Raw genomic sequence first — 20,627 nt, 5'->3', positions numbered from 1 at the left:
TCGCTCCCACTATTATTCTGCACCTCTTTTTCAGGATGTGGCCACTGTGGCTCAGCTATTAAAAAAGAGAGTAAGTGGTGGCCCTCCGGATATTGCTATACTACAACTCCCATCATCCCTGATCACCAGTCATGCTGGCATGAGCTGCTAAGTGTAACTGCTGCACTGCCTCCCCCTCCCAGAAAAGGTTCCATATTCCATGAAGTAATCTGAATTCTGGAAGCAGGAAAATATTCACAACTGTAATACGCCATGCAAAGTTGCTACTAGACGCATGTCTGCAAACTCATTTGCATGCTGATGAAACCACTAGTCCCCATCATCTCAGTAGAGGTCAAAATTTTGCTTCTGTAAACTCTCCGTGTTCCAAATCTTATTCTTCAAACTGTAGTGATGCTGGTAGTGCTAAGAAGAAGCCAAGCGATTCCATATAAGCAATTTTAATTCAGATTAAATATATTATTCCAAGGTATTTCGAAAGCGCACTTTTTCTGTACTAATCAACAGTCAGAGGCATTTTTCTGGAGTTTGGATACCCAAAGCTTGACAGTAAAAATTACTGCTTTTTACAAGAAAACATATACCGCTTCCCAACAGTTGTTAAATCATAATTTTGTATGGACAAAAAAGAAATCTAATGTGTTAAATGGAATTAGTGCCTTCCTCTATTATTATTTTTTAGAACCTTTAAATACAGCTTTAAAAAAGAAGCTACATCCTAACTCCACGTGTTTATGTACATGTGAGAATGAAACATGTTAGAGCAGAACTGATCCGAGTTGACTGGAGCAGCACTAACTAGACAAAAGCTTGTAAGGCAATGCTAAAATCAAATGAGCTGGAGCAACTTAGTGCTTTTTGGAGAACCACCTCCATAAGGTGAAATAAGGGGGGAGGGAACCTCAAATATAAATGTATGTACAAATATTCAAACATAAACCCCACTGAATCCCAACAGACCCACTTCTAGTAGAATATATATGCTTGCAGCTAATCCATAGATATTTTGCTGCAAAACAAACTTTTTTGGGGGGGGGGTTGCATTCCTCATGCATCACACACTTACACAAGTCATTTCCGAAATACCTGAACTCCACCTTGTTTCTCAGAAACATGGTTCTATACAAAAGTTACGTTGCTGCAAAGGCCCAAACCCCCACCGACCTTAGTCACGGCTGAGCAAACACACAATTTTGCAGTTTCGCTCTAAACTCACTATGCAAATTAGAACAAAGCTACTTGTTTATCTGAAAGAACATCTTACATTTCTTCTCAACACGTAATTACCAACTAGGATTAAAGGGTGCTAGAATGAGTGCACAAATGCAACCTGAATAAAACTAAAATGAGTGTGTTCCTGGCAGTGATTTCCATAACATTAGTGCAACATTAATTCCTACAACAGTTCAGACATTCTTTAATTATGTAGATGCACAAAGTGCCAACTCGGGTTTACAAAGAAGGGCCCCAGACAAACTGAAAAGCTGTGCAGACAACTGGTTCTAATTTGAAGCCTACCCATATGATTGCAAGAGATAAGTACGGCAACAGAATGTCTTGTACACATACCTGACTTTTCACCAACTCAACAATAAATTGCACACAAAGGGAAAACCCCTTTATTTGAATGTGATATGTACAGGAACGCTTCTGGGGGATTATCCAAATGTCAAGGTACTTATGATCCAGCTCAGAAGTCAAAATCCTGCACATAACTTGGTCTCAGGATCTGCAGCAGATATTGGGGAAACAAAGTCTCGTGTAGCTGGCGCCCTAAATTGTTACTTTTCTCCAAATTTTGCAATTAAAAAATAGTAATTCCCTGATGTGTACATACAGACTTGTTCTTTGCTTGCACGCGCATACATACCTTCTATGTCTCATCCAGCAGCATGATGTTTGGCCAGAGAGGTGCCAGATAACTTCTTGAATGAGAACACAAGACAAATCAGTTTCTAAACTGCATCCACTAAAGGTTTCAAGTTTAATGGTGTAAAAATCTGGACATTCAAATACAGCTTTAAGAAACTTGCTTGCTACAGTGCAGATTGCATCTGGCTCCCCCTCCACATACACCCTCCACAAATAAGGCGGATACCCTCAAATGAACAACTAACAGGTTTTTTTGTTTCAAACGGTCGATGCTTACTAGGGCAGGTAACATCATACCGACTGCCCTCAATGAAACATTTCCTCCTTTGTGTGTGTGTTTAAGAGTTTGAGGGTTTTTAAAAAGTCCATCTATGCCATTTTGCATGACCTTCTGTCTGAAAGCTCTGGCAAATAACCAGGTCACCAGAGAGGACCAGGGTGGGGTGGGGGGGGGGGAGATCCTAACCTCACTAGCTGCATTAACACTGAGCTGCAGAAGAAAGCTCAACTCCCAGTTTCCAAGTTCACACACACACGCACGCCATACAGATATACATCAGACAGAGTAACAGAGTCAAAAAGTCCAGTATGCTTGACCGAAGTTCCAAACAACATGACGTCCTCTGCCCAGCCTCCAACATGACATGATGATCTTTATCTAGTATAATAGACTCTGTAGTAAACTGTTTTTGACCTCCATAATGAATAGGAGTTGTCAAATTTAAGGAGATAGACCCCTCTTCCTGGGTACTGATGGCTGCCAGCATATACTTCTTCATGACAGTCCCGTCTGTACACAGGCACGATTTCATCTAGTTGAGGCTTGTTGGCATTCTTTTTGGCTTTTTCTTCACTACTAGCGTTTTCTGAGAAAAAGAATCAGAAACAAAGCATTAGTCACTAAATGCAGCAGGCCAAACAAACTCCGCAACCAATTCTTCATGGTCAGTGCGGATTAATCCACAGGAAGCACAGCAAAGACACGAGCAACTTGTTTAATTTAACAAAAGCAAAACAGCACATTTTCATCGGGGCTACAACTATCAAGAAAACAGTGATGACCAACTGTTCACAAGGAGGATTTTGAGCAAGATTACCAAGGCACAATGCTTAACACATCAACATTTTGATAGAAGCAACTGAGGTTAATCCCTTCTTTCCCCTCTTGGGAAACCTTATCCTGAACAAGCTGGGCTGCTGTACTGCAGGCTTCACCAACATGCCCTGAGAATGGAGGTGTTAGTTTTGTTCCATCACTTCATAGCTTATTTTTCCCTTCCAAATCACGCATTTCTACCACTATCAGGGAGCAATAAAATTATGCTCTAAAGGTCATGGCTTTGCGTCTTCCTTTACTACTAAGAGGTACCATACCTTTGCATACATGGTGGACTTTTTGTAATAGTTGATGCTAAAGGGGAATTTAAAAAAATGCTTAGGTGACTTATCAGCAAACTCCCAGTTACTGATTCTAAGACCAACTTGATGTCAATAGGAACAGAGGTCCTCAATCACTTGGACAGAACTGGTCCATGCTACAGCTTGTAGATATAAATCATAGCCTGTTATTCCCACTAGGAAATAGCTGAAAATGGGCTACTATTAATTTCAACACTTTATTTGTAACTAAACTGGGACATGAAGTACACAAGAGCTATTGTCAAAGCTGGCAAGTCAGTCAGCCCAAGTGTCATGTTATATGGAAGCTGGTAAGATCCTAGCATGAAGTTGGAGTGAGCAAAAAACAGGTGTACAGCTCCAACATCCACAGATGTTCTTTCCTCCCACACTACAAGGACCAATACTTCCTAGTCAAAGGTTTAGAATCTAAGCAAGGTGCAGAGACAACAAAGCACAGCATCGCTCAGTTGGATAATGGTCCCGCAATGCAATCTTCCCCAGTTACAAGGAAGAGATGCCAAACAGGCCCTTTGAGTGAGTAAAAGCTGAGGAAACAGAATATCTGCAAAGTCACACATAACCACAAAGGGTAAGTAAGAAAAGTTACTAGGCAATTACAAGACAGTAAAATCTGAAAGTGGGACTTGGAAGCAGATTAAGGGCCTACACACAAACCTGTATTATTGAGTTTAGAGCCAGGAGCGTCATGGCAACTTGAACAACTGAGCTCTAAGCACTGAGACTTCATGTTTGTCAGGGACATACATGAAAGTGTATTGCAATAACAACTTTCCAATTAAAATAAAAAAAATTCTTCCAGTAGCACCTTTAAGACCAACTAAGTTAGTTCTTGGTATGAGCTTTCGTGTGCAAGCACACTTCTTCAGATACACTGAAACAGAAGTTGCCAGATCCTTCTATATAGTGAGAAGGTGGGGAGGGGTATTACTCAGAAGGGTGGTGGGAATGGGAGATTGGCAGATAGCTGGGATGAGCCTGCTGACGACTCTTAACGACTGTAATGTGTTCTCCTACACTTTAATCTCCCAGGACATTCTATACAAGATCTCAAAGTAGCTGTTTTACTACAAAGGAATTTCAGAAATAGACTGGAAAGAGAAGCTGCTGAATTGCAACTCATTACCAAACTTAAAACCATGGAGAAACCTGGTTTGAACAAAGACATTGGATTCTTATCCCATTATACATGACTAAGCCATTTCTCACCTTCTCACCCCTTGCCTTTTCCTGTAAGACCCATTACAGTCGTTAAGAGTCGTCAGCAGGCTCATCCCAGCTATCTGCCAATCTCCCATTCCCACCACCCTTCTGAGTAATACCCCTCCCCACCTTCTCACTATATAGAAGGATCTGGCAACTTCTGCTTCAGTGTATCTGAAGAAGTGTGCTTGCACACGAAAGCTCATACCAAGAACTAACTTAGTTGGTCTTAAAGGTGCTACTGGAAGAATTTTTTTTATTTTGATTATGGCAGACCAACACGGCTACCTATCTGTAACTTTCCAATTAATTTTAATTCTGCAGTGGTTTGGAAATTCCCTCCAAGTTGAGAGGTCTCCTGTTAAGGCTATATAGCAGGAGAACCACCATCATCCTGGAACCTTGCTGTCAATCAAGGCTGCATAAAAACACAGCGAAGGCCATTTAACTTACCTTAAACGGCTCCTACGAAATATTTCTTTTCCCACACTAGCTAAACCCGCAGCATCCCAGGGTTTTCCATCACTATGTCTCACTTGCTTGCACACACTGGACACCACCTTTCTAAATTCCAAGATGACAGAAAGTGTAATGCAAAGCCTGCTACAGCTTCTTTCACGACTCAAAACCCCTACGAGGTATAGAAAATAAAGATACCTTCCTCCTCTTCCTCATCCTCACTGGATTCACTAACATGTACGCTGACTGCTGTGTTGGGGGAGTCTGTCCATTCAAAATATACCCCAAAACCAATGTCATAATTGTCTGTAGCAAACTCCCAGAAGAGATAAGAGCCCTCTTCATGAGTTGGTACACGAACGGTCACGACTTCTCCTCTGCCAACCGTAATCACAGAGTCTGCATCCTGGCGGATCTTCTCTTTGAAGTCTGCAATCTGGGGTCGTGTCCACATGGATGGTGCTGCTATGACTGGAACAGATTCTAAAAAAAAAGGAGGGAGACCAAAAAATGCTCAGTTTTATAGTTCGGACAGATAATTGTGTTGCAGCATCCTAGAAAACGCCTCCTGCAAATAAGGGGCAACATGGCAAGGCCTCCCTCCCAAAGAGGCTCCTTGCAGATTACTCTGAAGCCGAGGAAAATCAGCCTCATCTGGCCACCATCTCATAGCCGCTCTCACTTGAAGGCTGGTTTAACCAAGTTTGTTTTTAAATATTTCACCATATACCCTATATGCTACCTTACAGCCCTGCAATAACGTGGACACAACAGGAAAGTGAAATACCCAAATTTTTCTTCCAATGCTCCTTATTTAAGCAGTGGGAAACTGCTGATTGTGTGTTTTGAATGCCCATACTAAGTTGGGGTCATTAGTTGCCAAAGGCTACAAAAGATTCAGCCAGAAACATGGAAGTAGTTTCTTTCAGAATAGAAGAATCTTTACTCTTACCTTTTGGTCCATTCTCCAGTGCTTCTTCTAAAGCATCAGTTTCCGGGTCTTTTTCAGGGCTGTCTGTATGTGCACTAGCCTGTCCATTAACTGATGGGATTTCCCCTATGTTAGGTGGGCTTGCTTTTGATACAGAAGTAACTGAAGTCCCCGCTGTGGCTGCTGCTTCCTGCTGCTTTTGTAAAGCTGCCTGCAAATTAAAAGCCAAAGCAAAACATAAGGGCAATGAAAGATGCAGAGCACATTTTGGAGAAGTTTGCAGAGTGCTACTGGTGGGAAATATGCAGGTGGAAGTTGCACAAAATCTACTACCATGTTTGGACAGAACAAAATGAGGCAGCCAGATTCCAGTAAGCCAGTTTGAAGGGGATGGGACACTGGCAGAGTTAAAACACTAGGCAGGAGCATGACTTGTCAGATTGTTTGAGGCATATGGGACTGAGAGATGAAGCATTAAACCCCCTGCTGATGAGAGTAGCAGTGCTTAATGCTATGCAGAGTAGCAGAAGCTGGATTTCCACTTGAGAACTGAGCCTGAGTGCTAAGTTTAACACAGCATAACAGTGATCCACTCCAATCTCTGAATGCTTTTTTAAAAAAATCAATCTCTCCAGTAGTTGTTATGTCCAATGTGTTATGTGTTTATTTGCCTGAATTGTTTCTGAAGAATATATAGTTCAAACTAGTCTTTGGAAAGTGCCTATTTTACACTGAAGTCAACCAAACCCCATCTGGGATGTGGCTAACTTGTGGCGCATGGGCTGGATCCGGCCCCTCAAGTCACATGAAGTAGCCCTCAAAGTCCCATAGCATTTATCTCCTGATCAGATCAGGAGATAAATGCTATCTCTCTCTGTTCTTTAGAGAGCAATCACTAAAGAGCAGACAGGGTGTTCTATTTCCTGATGGGCACATAAAATCTCTCTAAACAGCAGTCAGAAGGGTATTTTATTTCTGATCTCACTACGTTTTTCTAAGAGAGCGGTGGGCAGACTTCAGTCTTGCCAGATCTATTTTGCTTTTTACTAGAACCCCAAGATTTACTAATCAGAACCAGGTGTGAAATTTGAATTAAAGAAGAGGGTGCATCTGAGAATATTCTGAGTTCTGAACATTGTTTTCTGTGAAAGAACCTGGTTCAACAGTACTTTCACACAAAACTTTATTTTGTGAAGGAAGTTACTTTGCTGTTTGCTACTGTTTAGCAATTGCGAGTCAGTAACCCTTGCCAATCTACTACAAATCACCCTAGAGATCCCTCAGAAAAGACCCCCACTCTAGTACAAGATACCTGCTTTCAAGATTTCTAGAAAGGTCTGAGTAATAAGGTCAGCACAGACAAATCAGTGTGTGTATGTTAACAGATTCTTAACCTTCTTCAGAAAGAAAGCAGAAACACTGGATACATTTTTCAGAAAGAATTTTATAGACCCGATACACCATTAGAATTTGTATTCCCACCTTCACCATTAACTGCAATATAGACGAACGGTCTCACTGACGTCTCCAAAGTCAGCTATACATCTATCATTCTATAAGCTGCACTGCCAAGATGGTGCAATATACCTGTTGCTGTGCAAGCTGGACCTGATATAGTTGCTGCATGTACTGTTGATAGTGCTGTTCCTGAAGTTGCCGAATCAGGACCTGCTGCTGCTCGTAGTTGCCTGGGTACTGCTGGGCTGCATACTGTTGGAACTGAACAGCCGTCTGAGAGTTCAGTGCTGCCATGATCTGCTGTCTAGATAAGGGACAAAGTTACCCTGAAATGCAACTCTGAAGGCAGTCAAATTTAGGAGTCAAATTTTCAAACATAACACATTTGTTAGTGCAATTAAACTATGAAACACTTGGCATTTATTTCGGGAAACACAATAGCTGAGTAAACATGACAAGGATGAGGGGAGTGCTAGAGGACACCAAATCATAAGGCAGAGCTTCGTTAGCTATGAAAGACTCCTTCCTACGCAATGCAAATCCACAGATCAAATGTTCTAAACACGGCTGATTTCTAAACAAGACGGATTCTAAGGGGACTTACTGCCAGAATGCGCCTTCTGTCTAACACTCACTTGGTGGTTCCAGCTTCTGTCAAAATGAAACTCCCTTGAGGTTCTGCATTACAGTCATTTCAGGGCCCACTTCTGGAATAGACAACTCAACCATGAGAAAGTGTATCACTCCATAAGTGGTCCTATCCATCATTTGGAAAGTTCTCTTGTAACCAGCCAGATAAGGAATTTCTACTTCATAAGTAACCCAACCTACAATTTTCATTACTTTTTCAGCGTGATTTTTCGTATAATTATAGCCCTAATTAAATACTCATTTTTATAAGCAAATTGCCATGTAGGCAAGTAATATGCCCCTTTTAGGATTTAAGGGGAGGGAACAACTGGACTCATCACTGAGGAAATGCTTTGGCTATACTAGATGGGAATGTTAAGCTTCTGATAAACAGTGTTCATTTTAAACTACAAAGATATGGAGGCAAGGCAGATGTTAAACCACTGGCGTAGGATATATTGCACAGACAGCGGAATTTGATACTGGTTCAAATCCACGCTCAGCTGTAAAGCTTACTGTGTGGCCTTGGGCAAGTCACCACTTCCCCAGCCGTAGATTACTGTGAGAATAAAAGGGGATAACCCCATGCACAGAGGTTATTTTCAGCAAGATGAGATGGAAGGGTGATAAATGAACAAGGGATGAGTCCTGCTGACTCCTTACTTCTGCTGCTCCATTCGGAGCCTCTCTTCTTCTATCCGCCGCCTCTCTTCCTCTTCTCTTCTCAGCCTCTCCTCTTCTTCTCGTCTGCGTTTCTCTTCCTCCTTTTGCAAACGCTCTCGTTCTTCTTCTTCACGTTGCCTACGTTCTTCCTCTTCCCTCCTGTAACAGCCATGTTTACCAGACATTTGGACACCAGGCAATAGGAATCCCGAAGAGCTGCTGTTTTACCCTCCCATTTAACGCAGTTTTCTGCTTCTGTTTTATCTTCTAGGCAGAAATTCGAAAAAGTTAAGCCTTTTCTCATGCCACACCCCCATGGCAGCTGTTTTGTGACTGGCACCCCGAAAAAACCTCAAAATTCATTAAGTGTTGGTGACCCCTGTTCTAAACTCTTATAGAAAGGAACTGTTTCCATGCAATATGAAATATTGTGAAGGATGGCACCAGCATTTAAGCAAAGGAACATGACTGACAGGAGGTACAGTGTAAGGCACAAAGTTCAACTTTTCAACAAGTATCCAAATCATATACTGATATCTTCCTAGAATTTCAAAAGTTAAACAGATGAGGCTCCTAATCTAAACCACATGTAAACGTTAGATAAGATTCACCTATAATGGTAGAAAAAGTAAAATATCCGGGTATCACGTAAAAACTTTAACCCTGCATTTTCCTGTAAACCTATTATTTTCAAGACAAGAAACTATCTGCCTGCAAAGCTAGGAAAAACTGCACCACAATTCACAGCTCCATAAAAAGATTGTTAAAAAGCAATTAAAAACAGTTGAAGAACTGTATCAGAGATGGGGAACCTCCAGTCCACAGGCCAAATTATTTTTAACAAACTTATTTAATGCAGGTCCCAATTGGGTCCACAAGGCTGTCTTCCCCAAAACATGCCCACCACCCCACACCTAAAGTCATACATGACATCAGATGTGGAGCAAGTAGAGATGTGGTTGTAGTGAAACAAATGGGAGCCTTAAAGTGCACTGATTGTTCTTTGGCAAGGGAGGCTTGCCATCAGCGCCAATCAGCTGATGGCCAGTTATAGCAGGCACCATGGGATCAGCTGCATGACAGAGTTCACAACTGCACCAGAGAGTTCCATAGCAGAGTCGATCCCTGTCCAAGCTGGGCTTGCTGTCAGCACTGACAGCAGGCCCAACTGGGCTTGGTACTAACAGGAAGTCCAGAGCAAGGGTTGCTGTAAGCACAAATATCCCTTTGTTTTACCAGTATGAATTCAAGCTGGTGATATAAAGGATGTTGCTCTGCAGACATGGCTGGAGCTGTACCCACAAAGGATAAATGTAACTCTGGGTCACCTCACATCACTGTGATGTTCAGTGATTGACAAGAATGGCCTACAGGGATCCAACTGACTGTAAGATATGAGAGCTGGAACACAAACACACTTTAAGAACTCCCACCCAATTTCAGAGAGGCACAAGAGCTTACCTTTTCTTTTCCTGTTCTTCTTTCTCTATTTTATGGGAGGTAACATATGTTGAGAAGAGATGGCAGCACCTATTTAGGAGCTTTACAAACTCTATCATGGAGTCTTGCTTTGCCATGTTTCCAAGGGCAGCCCATTCTTTCCTGCAGGTAGGAAGGCAAGTAACATTGCATTTTGTCTAGCAAGCAGCATGCATAAACACAGAATGAAAGCACTGATTTATCAAGTTGGGAGATAATACGGGAACTATGCTTGGCTTCTGAAATCCTGCACTCTGTGAACTGAATAGCAATCTCTCCTTAGTTTAGCCAAAGGGAAGAGAACCCAACAGAAAGTTGACACACAAGCTATATCTGCAGAGGGGATTGGAAAAAAGATTCCAGTCAAGTAAGCCAAAATGTCTATTCTACAGACAGATCCATAAAATTCAATAGCTTTTTACCTTCTGTCATTCCCCAGGACATCAAAGAATCCAACTTCAGGACATGTGTCTGGATTGTAAGGTCCCAGCAGAACCTGCTTATGCAGCGCCACAAGTCTGAGTTTTTCTTCGTATGTTGGATGAAATGCTTTGCCATCTTTTTCTGAAGATAAATGATAATATTACTTTAAAAACAAATATGGCCAAAGTCTGTGTACCAGACCCTTGATCATCTTGGTCACCCTCCTCTGCACAAGTTCCAGCTTGTCAATATTCTTCTTAAATTGTGGTGCCCAGAACTGGACACAGTATTCCAGGTGTGGTCTGACCAGGGCAGAATAGAGCAGGACTATTTCTTCCCTGGATTGGGACACTAGACTTCTGTTAATGCAGCCTAGAATGACATTATTATTATTATTATTATTATTATTATTATTATTTGCTGCTGCATCACACCGTTGACTCATGTTAAGCTTATGGCTTACTAAGACCCATAGATTCTTTTCACATATAATACTGGGCCAGTGCTATTTTTTCTAGAAAAAGAGGTGCAAGAACTCATCATGAACACCTCCCTTGTTCTCTTAAAATGGCAATGTGCCAACCTGAGAGGTGCCAGAACTGAGTTCCGGTGAGTTCTAGATGAAAAAAGCCCTGCTACTGACAATCCAGGTGTCCCCCATCTCATATTTGTGCAGCTGGTTCTTTCTGCCTAAGTACAGAATCCTACATTTGTCCCTACTGAAATTCATTCTGTTAGGTTTGGCCCAGGTCTACAATCTGTTAAGGCCATCTTGAATCCCAATTCTGGCACTGGCTACCCCTCCCAGTTTAGTGTTATCTGCAAATTTGATGAGCATCCCCTTGATACCTTCATCCATGTAGTTTATAAAGACATTTAACAACAATGGGCCTAGGACAGAAACCTGTGAGGGAATAAGTCAACTCATTGGGATTTCAGAAAATGTTGCTGAAATTCCTACCCTGACACACTTGCTAGTTAGCCTCACTGAGCTCCGTGGGAAGCCTTCAAAAGGACTTGCCAAAAGCCTCAGTACACATAATAGTAGCCTGTATCTTATGCTGTCTGTGCTGAACTGAAGTACTGTTTCACAACGACAAACACCATTATGGTGTAGTAAAGCACAACAGGGGGATCCTGGGTTCAAATGCCCAATCAGTCATGAAGCTCACAGGATGACTTTGAGCCAGTCACAATCTCTCAGCCCATCCTACCTCACAGGATTGTTGCAAGGATAAAAAATGGGGTGGTGGTGGTTATGTATGCCATCTTGAGCTTCTTGGAAGGATGGGATAAAAACATGATAAAAATAGAAAGAGAAGATTGACATTGTATAGACAGGGCCATAAAGAATGAGCTCTCGTTTTCTATAAAGGTTCTCTATATCACATTTTTGTTCTCTATAAAGGTACCTGTCTGCTGCTTTATGGTTTCCATTACTTAAACCCTGATTTTGACTATTGGCTAGACTTGAAGCTTGCCCAGAAGTTAATTCTTCATGTTATTTTATATTACACATTCCAGAATTTGATTTAGATAGTAAAATTACCAAAATGTTAGTGGAGCAAACAAGTGGTTTTTACTTTCAATTATTAAAAAGCAGCTTAATGAATTATTCACAAAAATGGCTGCTAATTCAGTTGCAGAGAGTCAGAGACGGGCAGACCTGAAAGGGCTTTATTAAAAGCTGTACAGCAAATAAATAATAAATAACAACCCATTCTGCAACTTTAACCTCACTCTTCTGTACCAGGACCAAGAGAAATGCCACCCGTTAAGTTCTGAAGTGTCCCACAATTATAAATTCAGCCTCAAAAGGTTGACCCCCCCTGCAAGTGTAAACCAAATGAAACTGTTTACACTCCACCAGAAAAGAAAGAGCATGCTATAATTCTGTTTCAGTTCTATTTTAAACTCTAATCTGGGCTCAACTTTGAAACAGCAGTCAATCTCGCCCAGCTGTAAGAAAAACAAACTTTGGTTTTGATGAACGTTAAAACCAATGCTAGCACGTTTAATGAGCCCCCAAAGTACATGCAGAAGCAAACGCTGGTAAAAATGGACCAAGACCACAAAACATGGATCAATAACACAAACAACTGGCTTCCTATAGCTACCAGTTGGTCTCCTATAGCTACCATCTGAAATAATCCCAAATGTATCAATGATAACCTAAATGAAACAGATATAATTCAAGGCCGGTGACAGATGCATGTCCTTCCTCAAGTGAGCCTCAAACTCACCACCACCAAAGGACAACTTTACAGACAGCCCTAGAGAGGAGGTCCTCCCAGCTAACCCAGATGCCAACTCTGTACCTTACCCACTCAAGCAGCATTCTTACAAGACCTAATAACATTGCCGATTCATTCACCAGGGCAGCGTTCACCACGCTGCAACTGCATCCTCCTGCACTGAGCAGGTCCCTTCCAGCAACAGGAGTATGCATCACAATATTATTAGTAGTGATAACCCTAGCATAATACAAGCAATAATGCTGTTCTTATCTTTTATAAATTATGCTCTACATGGAAGTGTCACTGATAAACAGTGGAACCCAATGCATTGTATGATCTATTGCCCCTCAGCACAGCGGAACCTCGACTTACATCCGCCTCTTCTCGCGGACGTTCCAAGTTGCGACCGCGGCAAACCCGGTCAAACATCTGCACGTGCGCACAAGCGGCTGCCACCATCTACGCATGTGCACGAGTGCACAATGGCCCCTCTACTAGCATCCAGTTTCGCCAAGCAGACGGGCGTCCGGAACGGATTATGATCGTAAGCAGAGGTTGTACTGTATTTACAGACTCCCTCTCTGTTCCCAAGAGAGACTACATTTTTTTATTTTTATCAAAAGATCACACAAACACATATAGGCATTTGGCAATACTTTCATGTATTTTTTTTTTTTTTTTTTAAGAACTGTTCCTCAAGCTCCTCTAAGAATTGTTTTGCTGTATAAGGAGAGGAAAAGCAAGTGCCTTGCTCATCATGGGCAGAGGTGCATATAACTGTCAGAAACAGGCACAAATCTACTCGGGTAGTGCTGGTCATACTTTTAGTGACTTGTTTCTAGAAAACAGCTTGAAGAATTACAAGAACTTGAAAAGAATGAAAGCACACATTGAAGGCAAGGCAGCTCTACAACACAGCCACCCATCCCTGGAAAACAGCAACTGTTTTTACCATCTTAGATGGGGACCTGCTAAAATGCATTAATAGCTGCAGACGATGTGGCTTAATTAAGGCAGACTTTTCTGGGACATATGCCTGAACAGTGTTTGCTGTCACCCAGATGGTAATTTCCTTGTGGCAAGACGCACAAGCCCATTAACGATACCAAAAAAATAAATAACTAAATGCAAATGCCACATTACAGATTCAGCGTAAGAATCAAGATTAAAAGTGTGCCTGTACAGAAGTTCGTTTTCTGTCATATGGTGTCAAGCTTTCAACCGGGGAGTTCTCTGTAATGACCAAGTTAGGCATAGATCAGATTCCAGTGCTCAATGGAAAAAAGAGCCTGACGATCTATCTGCTCAAGGATGCTGTGGAAAATGCAAGAAAGAACTAAGCAAGTGATTCTGGGGTGAGGGCTTGGTAAAATTACAAAATCCACAGTAAGGCAATACGTTAATTCGGCCAATCAAAATGTCAATAAATCGTGAGCAAGCTTCTAAGTACTCCAGAACCCTTGATAAGGCTAGATGTAAAAGAAAAGCAAGAGATGAGAGAAAGAAAAGCCATTTCCTCCTGCATTGGTCTCAGGTTGGAAACAAGCTGTCAAGGTTCACAATGCAACTGCAAGCAGAGTTTCAGAAATTTCTCAAGCCATGATGGCTTTAAAGGGCTTAGGAAGGATCTATAAAATATGGTAGCTACTTACAAGTTTGCAGCCGTTTATTTCAAACAGGCAAATTAAAGCACAGGACTGTAGGAATGTTCACTACTCTGAAGAAACTCCCCAAACTATCCTTTTGTCTTAGGTCATATTTGAAAATAACTGTTAACTGCAGGATGACTACCAACATGAGATCCTGAATAACCTTGTCATACTAAGCTTGTACTGAACAGTAAATTAGGATATGGATGGCAATAAAGAGGCTTCACTCTCTTTGGCCTGCATCATGTCCTCTATTGGATTCTTTGCTTAAACAAAATTTGGATTAACTCACTAAAGTTTTATTTTTTGAAGAATAAATATCATCAGAACCAACACAACTGAAAGTTGCAGTGTAAACAAGCTCTACAAAGAATGTGAGGTTCAGGTTCTTTTTCACCAGAAACATGCTTGAGAGGAGGAAACGAGAGACAGAATCAATTAAGAAAGGAAGACCTTCACTGAGAACAGATAAAGGTAATCTGATGAGAGAGAATGAAAAGTTCAAGGGCTTGTATCAAACAAAGTGTACTTTCTAAATGGCATCCTTCTGTGCCCCTTAGGAGAAGAGGCTTCTAGATTACAACCTACTGTATATTATTTGAATTCATTAACACACATGAATCTCCTAAATGCTCCTGTCTCCAAAAGTTCAGCACTTTAATGCAAAGATACCTCATGTGTTTCTGGAGACATTACACTGCATTGGGTTTTTGCAGGGGACGGACGGGGGAATCAAATTTGAAAATATCCTCATGTCCTACAACTGACTCTGATCTCATCTAGAATATGTATTTTATTTAGAAAGAAAATACAGTATGCTTATTTTATATAAATTTTGAGTAATTTTTCAAACAGTCAAAACTACGTAGTAGAAATGAAATATCTGATAGCATGTCTTTAAAAAAAATCTGAATTACCGTACATGTAAAGCTTTCTTTGGAAATTTGGTTTCATTAGAACGCTTGTAAATATTTTAAGGCACAATTCCTCAAATAATGCTGTTACATTTAAAAATAATAAACTAAGGCACTGAGATATGTTAACATACTGGTTTTAGGATGCCCAAGGCATCGTAGATGGCCCATGTTTCATTGGCATAATCCGCTTTAAAAGCTTACAAGTTTGAAACTGCCCAATTTCGGAATGAGTCCATTCGGAATGAGTCCATTCACTGTTATTAACATTATGAAGCAATCCATATTTATAAAGCAGCCAGTGGAAAAATTTCTTCCCTACATTTCATTTCAGTCCCATTCAGGTCTTCCCCAAAAACTGAGGATGCCAAAACTAAACTGAAATATCAGAGTCAGGCCTCTCACTCACACGTTTACAGAAACACCAGCTTTACCTTGGCTGTTAAAAATCAGCCCCATCTAAGAATGGCCCATCAGTGCCATTTCACTTACAGAGGTACCTCGGGTTAAGTACTTAATTCGTTCTGGAGGTCCGTTCGTAACCTGAAACTGTTCTTAACCTGAAGCACCACTTTAGCTAATGGGGTCTCCTGCCGCCACTGCGCCGCTGGAGCACAATTTCTGTTCTCATCCTGAAGCAAAGTTCTTAACCCGAGGTACTATTTCTGGGTTAGTGGAGTCTGAAACCTGAAGCGTATGTAACCCGAGCTACCACTATATTCTATTGTGTTCACTGAACAGTGACCATGCCTCATCTATTCAAGCTTGCTTACGCTGTAGCTGGTTTGTGTATTAAGGCCTTGTGCTGATTTATCCAACTTGTCCAAATCTAGGTTTACTTTGCTGTCTCCACAAAGTATAGAGAGTGTTCTCAAAATGTTGGGAGCTCTTTATACCTAGTTCAATATTTTTAGGAACTAGGTCAGATGAAATTAGAAAACGCCCCAAGACAATTCTGGGAGAATGATGGCAGCAGCCTCCCCCCATCTACCTCCTTTCCTTGCCCTAGTACCAGAGATTTTCTAAGTCGGACGCTCCAGCCAGCATGGCCAAAGATCACAAAGAATGGGAACTGTAATCCTTAAGAACTGGAGGACACCACATTTGGCTACCCCCAGCTCAAAGTGGAAATGGCACAGTGCCTAAACTTGGGACTTTACTGCTGAGTCATGGAAAACTACCCTGGCTACAAACTGTAAATCCAATTTTGACTCTGTATGAAAATAGAATGACAAGTGTCTATTTAGTACACAAAACTATCTAAGAGAAGATAAGGAATGTTTTATACATACACTGCATTGTGTTGATAATATGTTATCAAGGAAGTTAAACTAATGCATTTCCAAACTCCCAATGACCACACATACACTGTTGGTTAAAGCATTGATAAGGAACAAACAAGGTATCAGAGGACTGTGTCCTTTTCAAATACAGTGGTACCTCTAGTTACAAACTTAATTTATTCGGGAGGTCTGTTCTTAACCTGAAACTGTGCTTTCACCGCTGGCACACCATTTTCATTCTCATCCTGGGGCAAAGTTCTCAACTCGAGGTAACTCTTCCAGGTTAGCAGAGTTTGTAACCTGAAGGCGTTTGTAACTCAAGGTACCACTGTAACTTTATTCACACCAGAAAAGTATTCATATTAATTTCTGTAAAAGCAACACAGGATACTAAATTAATTTAGTAAAGTATGAAGTTTCAAATGCAATAGCCTATTTGATTAAATGCAATAGCATTTCTTATAAGATCCCACCGTGCTATATTGATAGTAGGGTAGGATCTTATATTGTTTGAATTATAGTATTAATTAATTCATGGCAGATGATCTGAAATGACAGCTCAGGCCATGCTGCTTCTGAACAATACATACTAATGCATCCAAAACCCTCATCATGGAGAGTGAGGCAGCTGACTATTGCTGTGCAAATGGTTAGGGCAAGCAAAACTATTTTTTTGAGTTCAGCAAGTCACAGTTGTGGCAAGATCATGAACATTTATACAAAAGACAATATCCCAAATGTGACCATCTGTGGAATGTTGACATATTAAATAAATGCATTTTAAAACCACATTTTTAAAGAAACAGCATATTTTCTGTCCAGGGCTAGATCACGGTGGCAATCCTGTATCCGTTCTCTGGTAATTTGCTTTTCAAGTGAAAAGGCACAGGATTGTGCTGCCTCACAGAAGAACACTATCTAGAAAGAAGATGAAAAGGGCAATTCATATTTCTTGGGTGTACTCATGACTGTCTTAACCTGGGATGCCTAACATTTTTTGGCCCAGGACCTTGGCCAACCTTCTAGAAGCCACATGCCAGTGGGTGTGGCCACTCCACATTCTTGCACACATATATTCATATGCATGCATACACAAACACGCACCCCTTTCCACTCACCCCAACACCAATAGTACTTTTTTCTTTTTGAAGTTCTCTCTGAAAGATATTGCAAACTGGCATCTTCTAAAAAAAAGATTTTGCAGATCACTTGGTAACAAGATGTTGACTTTCCATTCCTTTAGAAAGAGTCTTTCTTGGGTTTCATTTAGATATTACAAGTGCATTCTATTAATCATTTCTCCTGGGAAGACAACTATTAATGTGAAAGCCACAATATCTATTTCCAAGAGACCATCCAGGAACAGCAATATAGCAGAAAAGGCTGCTGTGCTTGCAAATGTAATATGAGTTGCAGAAATGAGTCCACAACAGTAATTTGTTGTTAGGTATGCTGTACTTGTGGTTTTGATGCTTCATTTTTGATTCTGTGAGCTGCTTTGGGTCCATTTTTATGTAAAAGGAGAAGGGAAGAGAAGTTATTAAAATTAAAATAAAACAAAGCAGGGCCTAGAGAAGGGGTTTTTTATTTTAGGTTCTTTTATCCACCCATCAGATGGGCAAACTCAGTCTGAAAAAGGCAACCCACCTTGCCTTTATTTTCCTCATGATCAGCTCATCCACACTGTGGGAGAAGTGGAGAGCAGTAACACTTCAGCAGAGTAACACTCTTTTGCTTTTCATGCAAAATAGGAGGCTCATGAGTACAAGAAATTTGTTTTTTAAAAACTTAAGCTGCCACTGACAAAATGATATTTCTCCCCATGGCAAGTTAGTTTAATTGAGGGCAGAATCCGAACAAGAATGATGTAAGTAAGCAGTGCTTTTATTATGAGCATCATAGCACCTTATATTGTCTTGATTAGCACAAAGATGCTTCCATTTCACAAAATAATCTTAAGTGCTTTAACACTAAGTAGTCCAAATCACTGCCATTAGTGCCTTGAATAAAAGCTAAATTGAGCAAACAAAATCAGTAAGTAAGCGATCCCTTCTGTCATTGAAACATGTGCTTATCTGACTCATCCTCATATTTATATGACCCACTGCACTTCTCATGGTTTCCTTCAACTTTACTTAAGGGCATACTTTGTCATAAAACATCCTGGGGAGACCGAGTTGTTGACCAGAACCACACAGAACCAGTTTCACCTGTGATGACGTTTTCAGGCAAACAGCCATCAAGCTCTATGAATGAATGAATGTTATGAGGCCCTAAGCTACCATCTTTCATTAAGAATAGACCACGTCTCCTAAAACAGAGTTCATATTCCACATACCACTCAACATACCAGAGCCTAATTTCCAAAGGCTACTCCTTCACAGAAGAAACACGGTTTGCAACCACAGCTCATGTCCTATTAACAGCCCCATAGATAGATAGATAGATAGATAGATAGATAGATGTGTGTGTGTTTTAAAAATCCCACCAACTCATTCTGCAGAAAGCAACTCCCCTTTTACTGCAAAGTAAGACGCTGTCGTTTCTTCACAGCAACCCTTTGAAGCAGGCCTTCTCCTCACCTCAAATTTGCACAAGGCACAGAGAAACGAGGCGAGCCTGCAAACCAGGGCTCGAGGTTGCAAAGAAAGATTTTAAAAAAAAGACTTTGGAAATTGACTCTGTCAAGCTTCGGGGACCGGGGTGGTGAGGGAGGAGGGAGGAGAGAGAAATCTCCCAAGCCTCCTTCCCCCCACCCACCCGCTCCTTGAAGGATGGCCGGGAACGGGGGTCGGGATCGGGGGGGATCGCAGACTTCCAGCTCCCTTCCCGCCTCCTGCGCGGTCACCTTTGAAGAAGCGCAGCGCCAGGCCGTACAGCTCTTCCAGGCCGAAGCCCCAGCGCCGCTCCAGGCTCAGCACCCCGCCCTCGTCGTCGCCATCGCCGCCGCCGCCAACCTCCCCGTCGCTGTCCCCGCCGCCGGCCTCGTCCTCCCGCTGCTGCTGCTGCTGCTGCCCCGGCTGGGCTCCGGCTGCCCCCGCCCGGCCTCCTGCTCCTCCTCCGCGGCCCCCCGGGGCGAGCAGCGGCCTCGCCTCCGCCTGGCCCGGCCGGGCGTCCTCCGAATCCGGGCTCAGGGTCAGGCCGTCAATGGAGACCTCCAGCCGCTCGGAGCTCAGCGCCGCCGCGGCCGCCATCGCCTGCCTCGCCCCCCGCTGCTCCGCAGGGCGGCCACGTCTCGACTTCCTGCTGCCGCCCGGCGACCCGGATCTTCCGGCACCCGAAAGGGCCTGGCGGGGCGGAGGCAGGGGAGGAGCAGGAGGAGCCGAGGCTTCCGGCGGGCCTCGCGAAAAGGGGGAGAAGGCCTCGGCCTCCCCAAGGGAGCGACGCCAAAGGCTGCTGCGCCAGAGGCCTTAGCGAGGCGCGGGCTCCGCTGAGCGCGGCGAGGCTTCCTTGCGAGTAAGCACGCGCAGGGCTGCCCTCTTCATTTCCGGGAGGCGGCGGCGTCTCTGTGACGTCCGGCAGCCGCGTGAGAAGCAGGCATTCAACAGGTGCTGCTGCTGCTGCTGCTGCCCTCGCCGGCTCTGCAGAAAGGGGAAGCAGCACCTGTTGGTTTGCTCCACAAAAGCACCGGGAAAGGGAGATCGGCGGCAGGGCGCCTGTTTTGCATGCAAAATGTCTCTGGTGCATAGCTGTCAACTTTTCCCTTTTCTTGCTTGGAACCCTATTCGGAATAAGGGAATTTCCCTTAAAAAAAGGAAAAACGTTGACAGCTATGCTCTGGTGCAACACGCACACGCACGCATATTCAGGTAGGGCTGGAACTGGGAGAGATTCCCGCCCGAAGCCCTGGGGAACCGCTGGAGGCAAAGCTGAGGTAGAGGGGCGAGTGAAATTGACTCCAGTGTAAGGCAGCTTCCTTTGAGGAGGGGGCAACATCTTAACACTGGATTTGCTTCAGAAAAAATCTTGCAAGAGCTGGATGCTGCCAGGGATGGGGAGATCCGGTG

At 42.6% G+C, this 20,627-nt stretch overlaps 1 protein-coding gene across 1 annotated transcript; it reads right to left on the bottom strand.

Annotated features, from left to right (window-relative positions):
- Positions 1–424: 424 nt before the first annotated feature.
- Positions 425–20,062, bottom strand: ACBD3 (acyl-CoA binding domain containing 3). The gene is made up of 8 exons (XM_081000209.1): positions 19,469–20,062; positions 10,537–10,678; positions 10,097–10,237; positions 8,636–8,794; positions 7,472–7,646; positions 5,906–6,095; positions 5,152–5,436; positions 425–2,738 (listed from the first exon to the last, which is right to left on the bottom strand). Exons 1-8 carry the CDS (start codon positions 19,812–19,814, stop codon positions 2,527–2,529), a joined length of 1,650 nt encoding a protein of 549 aa, XP_080856335.1. The 5' UTR covers positions 19,815–20,062; the 3' UTR covers positions 425–2,526.
- Between the last annotated feature and the right edge of the window lie 565 nt (positions 20,063–20,627).

Source organism: Podarcis pityusensis (genome assembly GCF_964106645.2).
Source record: "Podarcis pityusensis genome assembly, chromosome: 3".
Classification (NCBI taxonomy): domain Eukaryota; kingdom Metazoa; phylum Chordata; class Lepidosauria; order Squamata; family Lacertidae; genus Podarcis; species Podarcis pityusensis.
The sequence above is the reverse complement of the archived record's forward strand: the minus strand, read 5'-3'. Positions and strand labels throughout refer to the sequence as shown.

Bases quoted from the DNA above. Each gene is read 5' to 3' on its own strand.
- ACBD3 (XM_081000209.1), bottom strand. From the start codon at position 19,814: ATGGCGGCCGCGGCGGCGCTGAGCTCCGAGCGGCTGGAGGTCTCCATT. The intron at 8,795-10,096 runs GTAAGCTCTTGT...TGGCTGTTACAG, and splicing joins GAAGAACAGGAAAAGAAAAG to GAGGGAAGAGGAAGAACGTA. The intron at 5,437-5,905 runs GTAAGAGTAAAG...CTTTTTTTTTAG, and splicing joins ACTGGAGAATGGACCAAAAG to AATCTGTTCCAGTCATAGCA.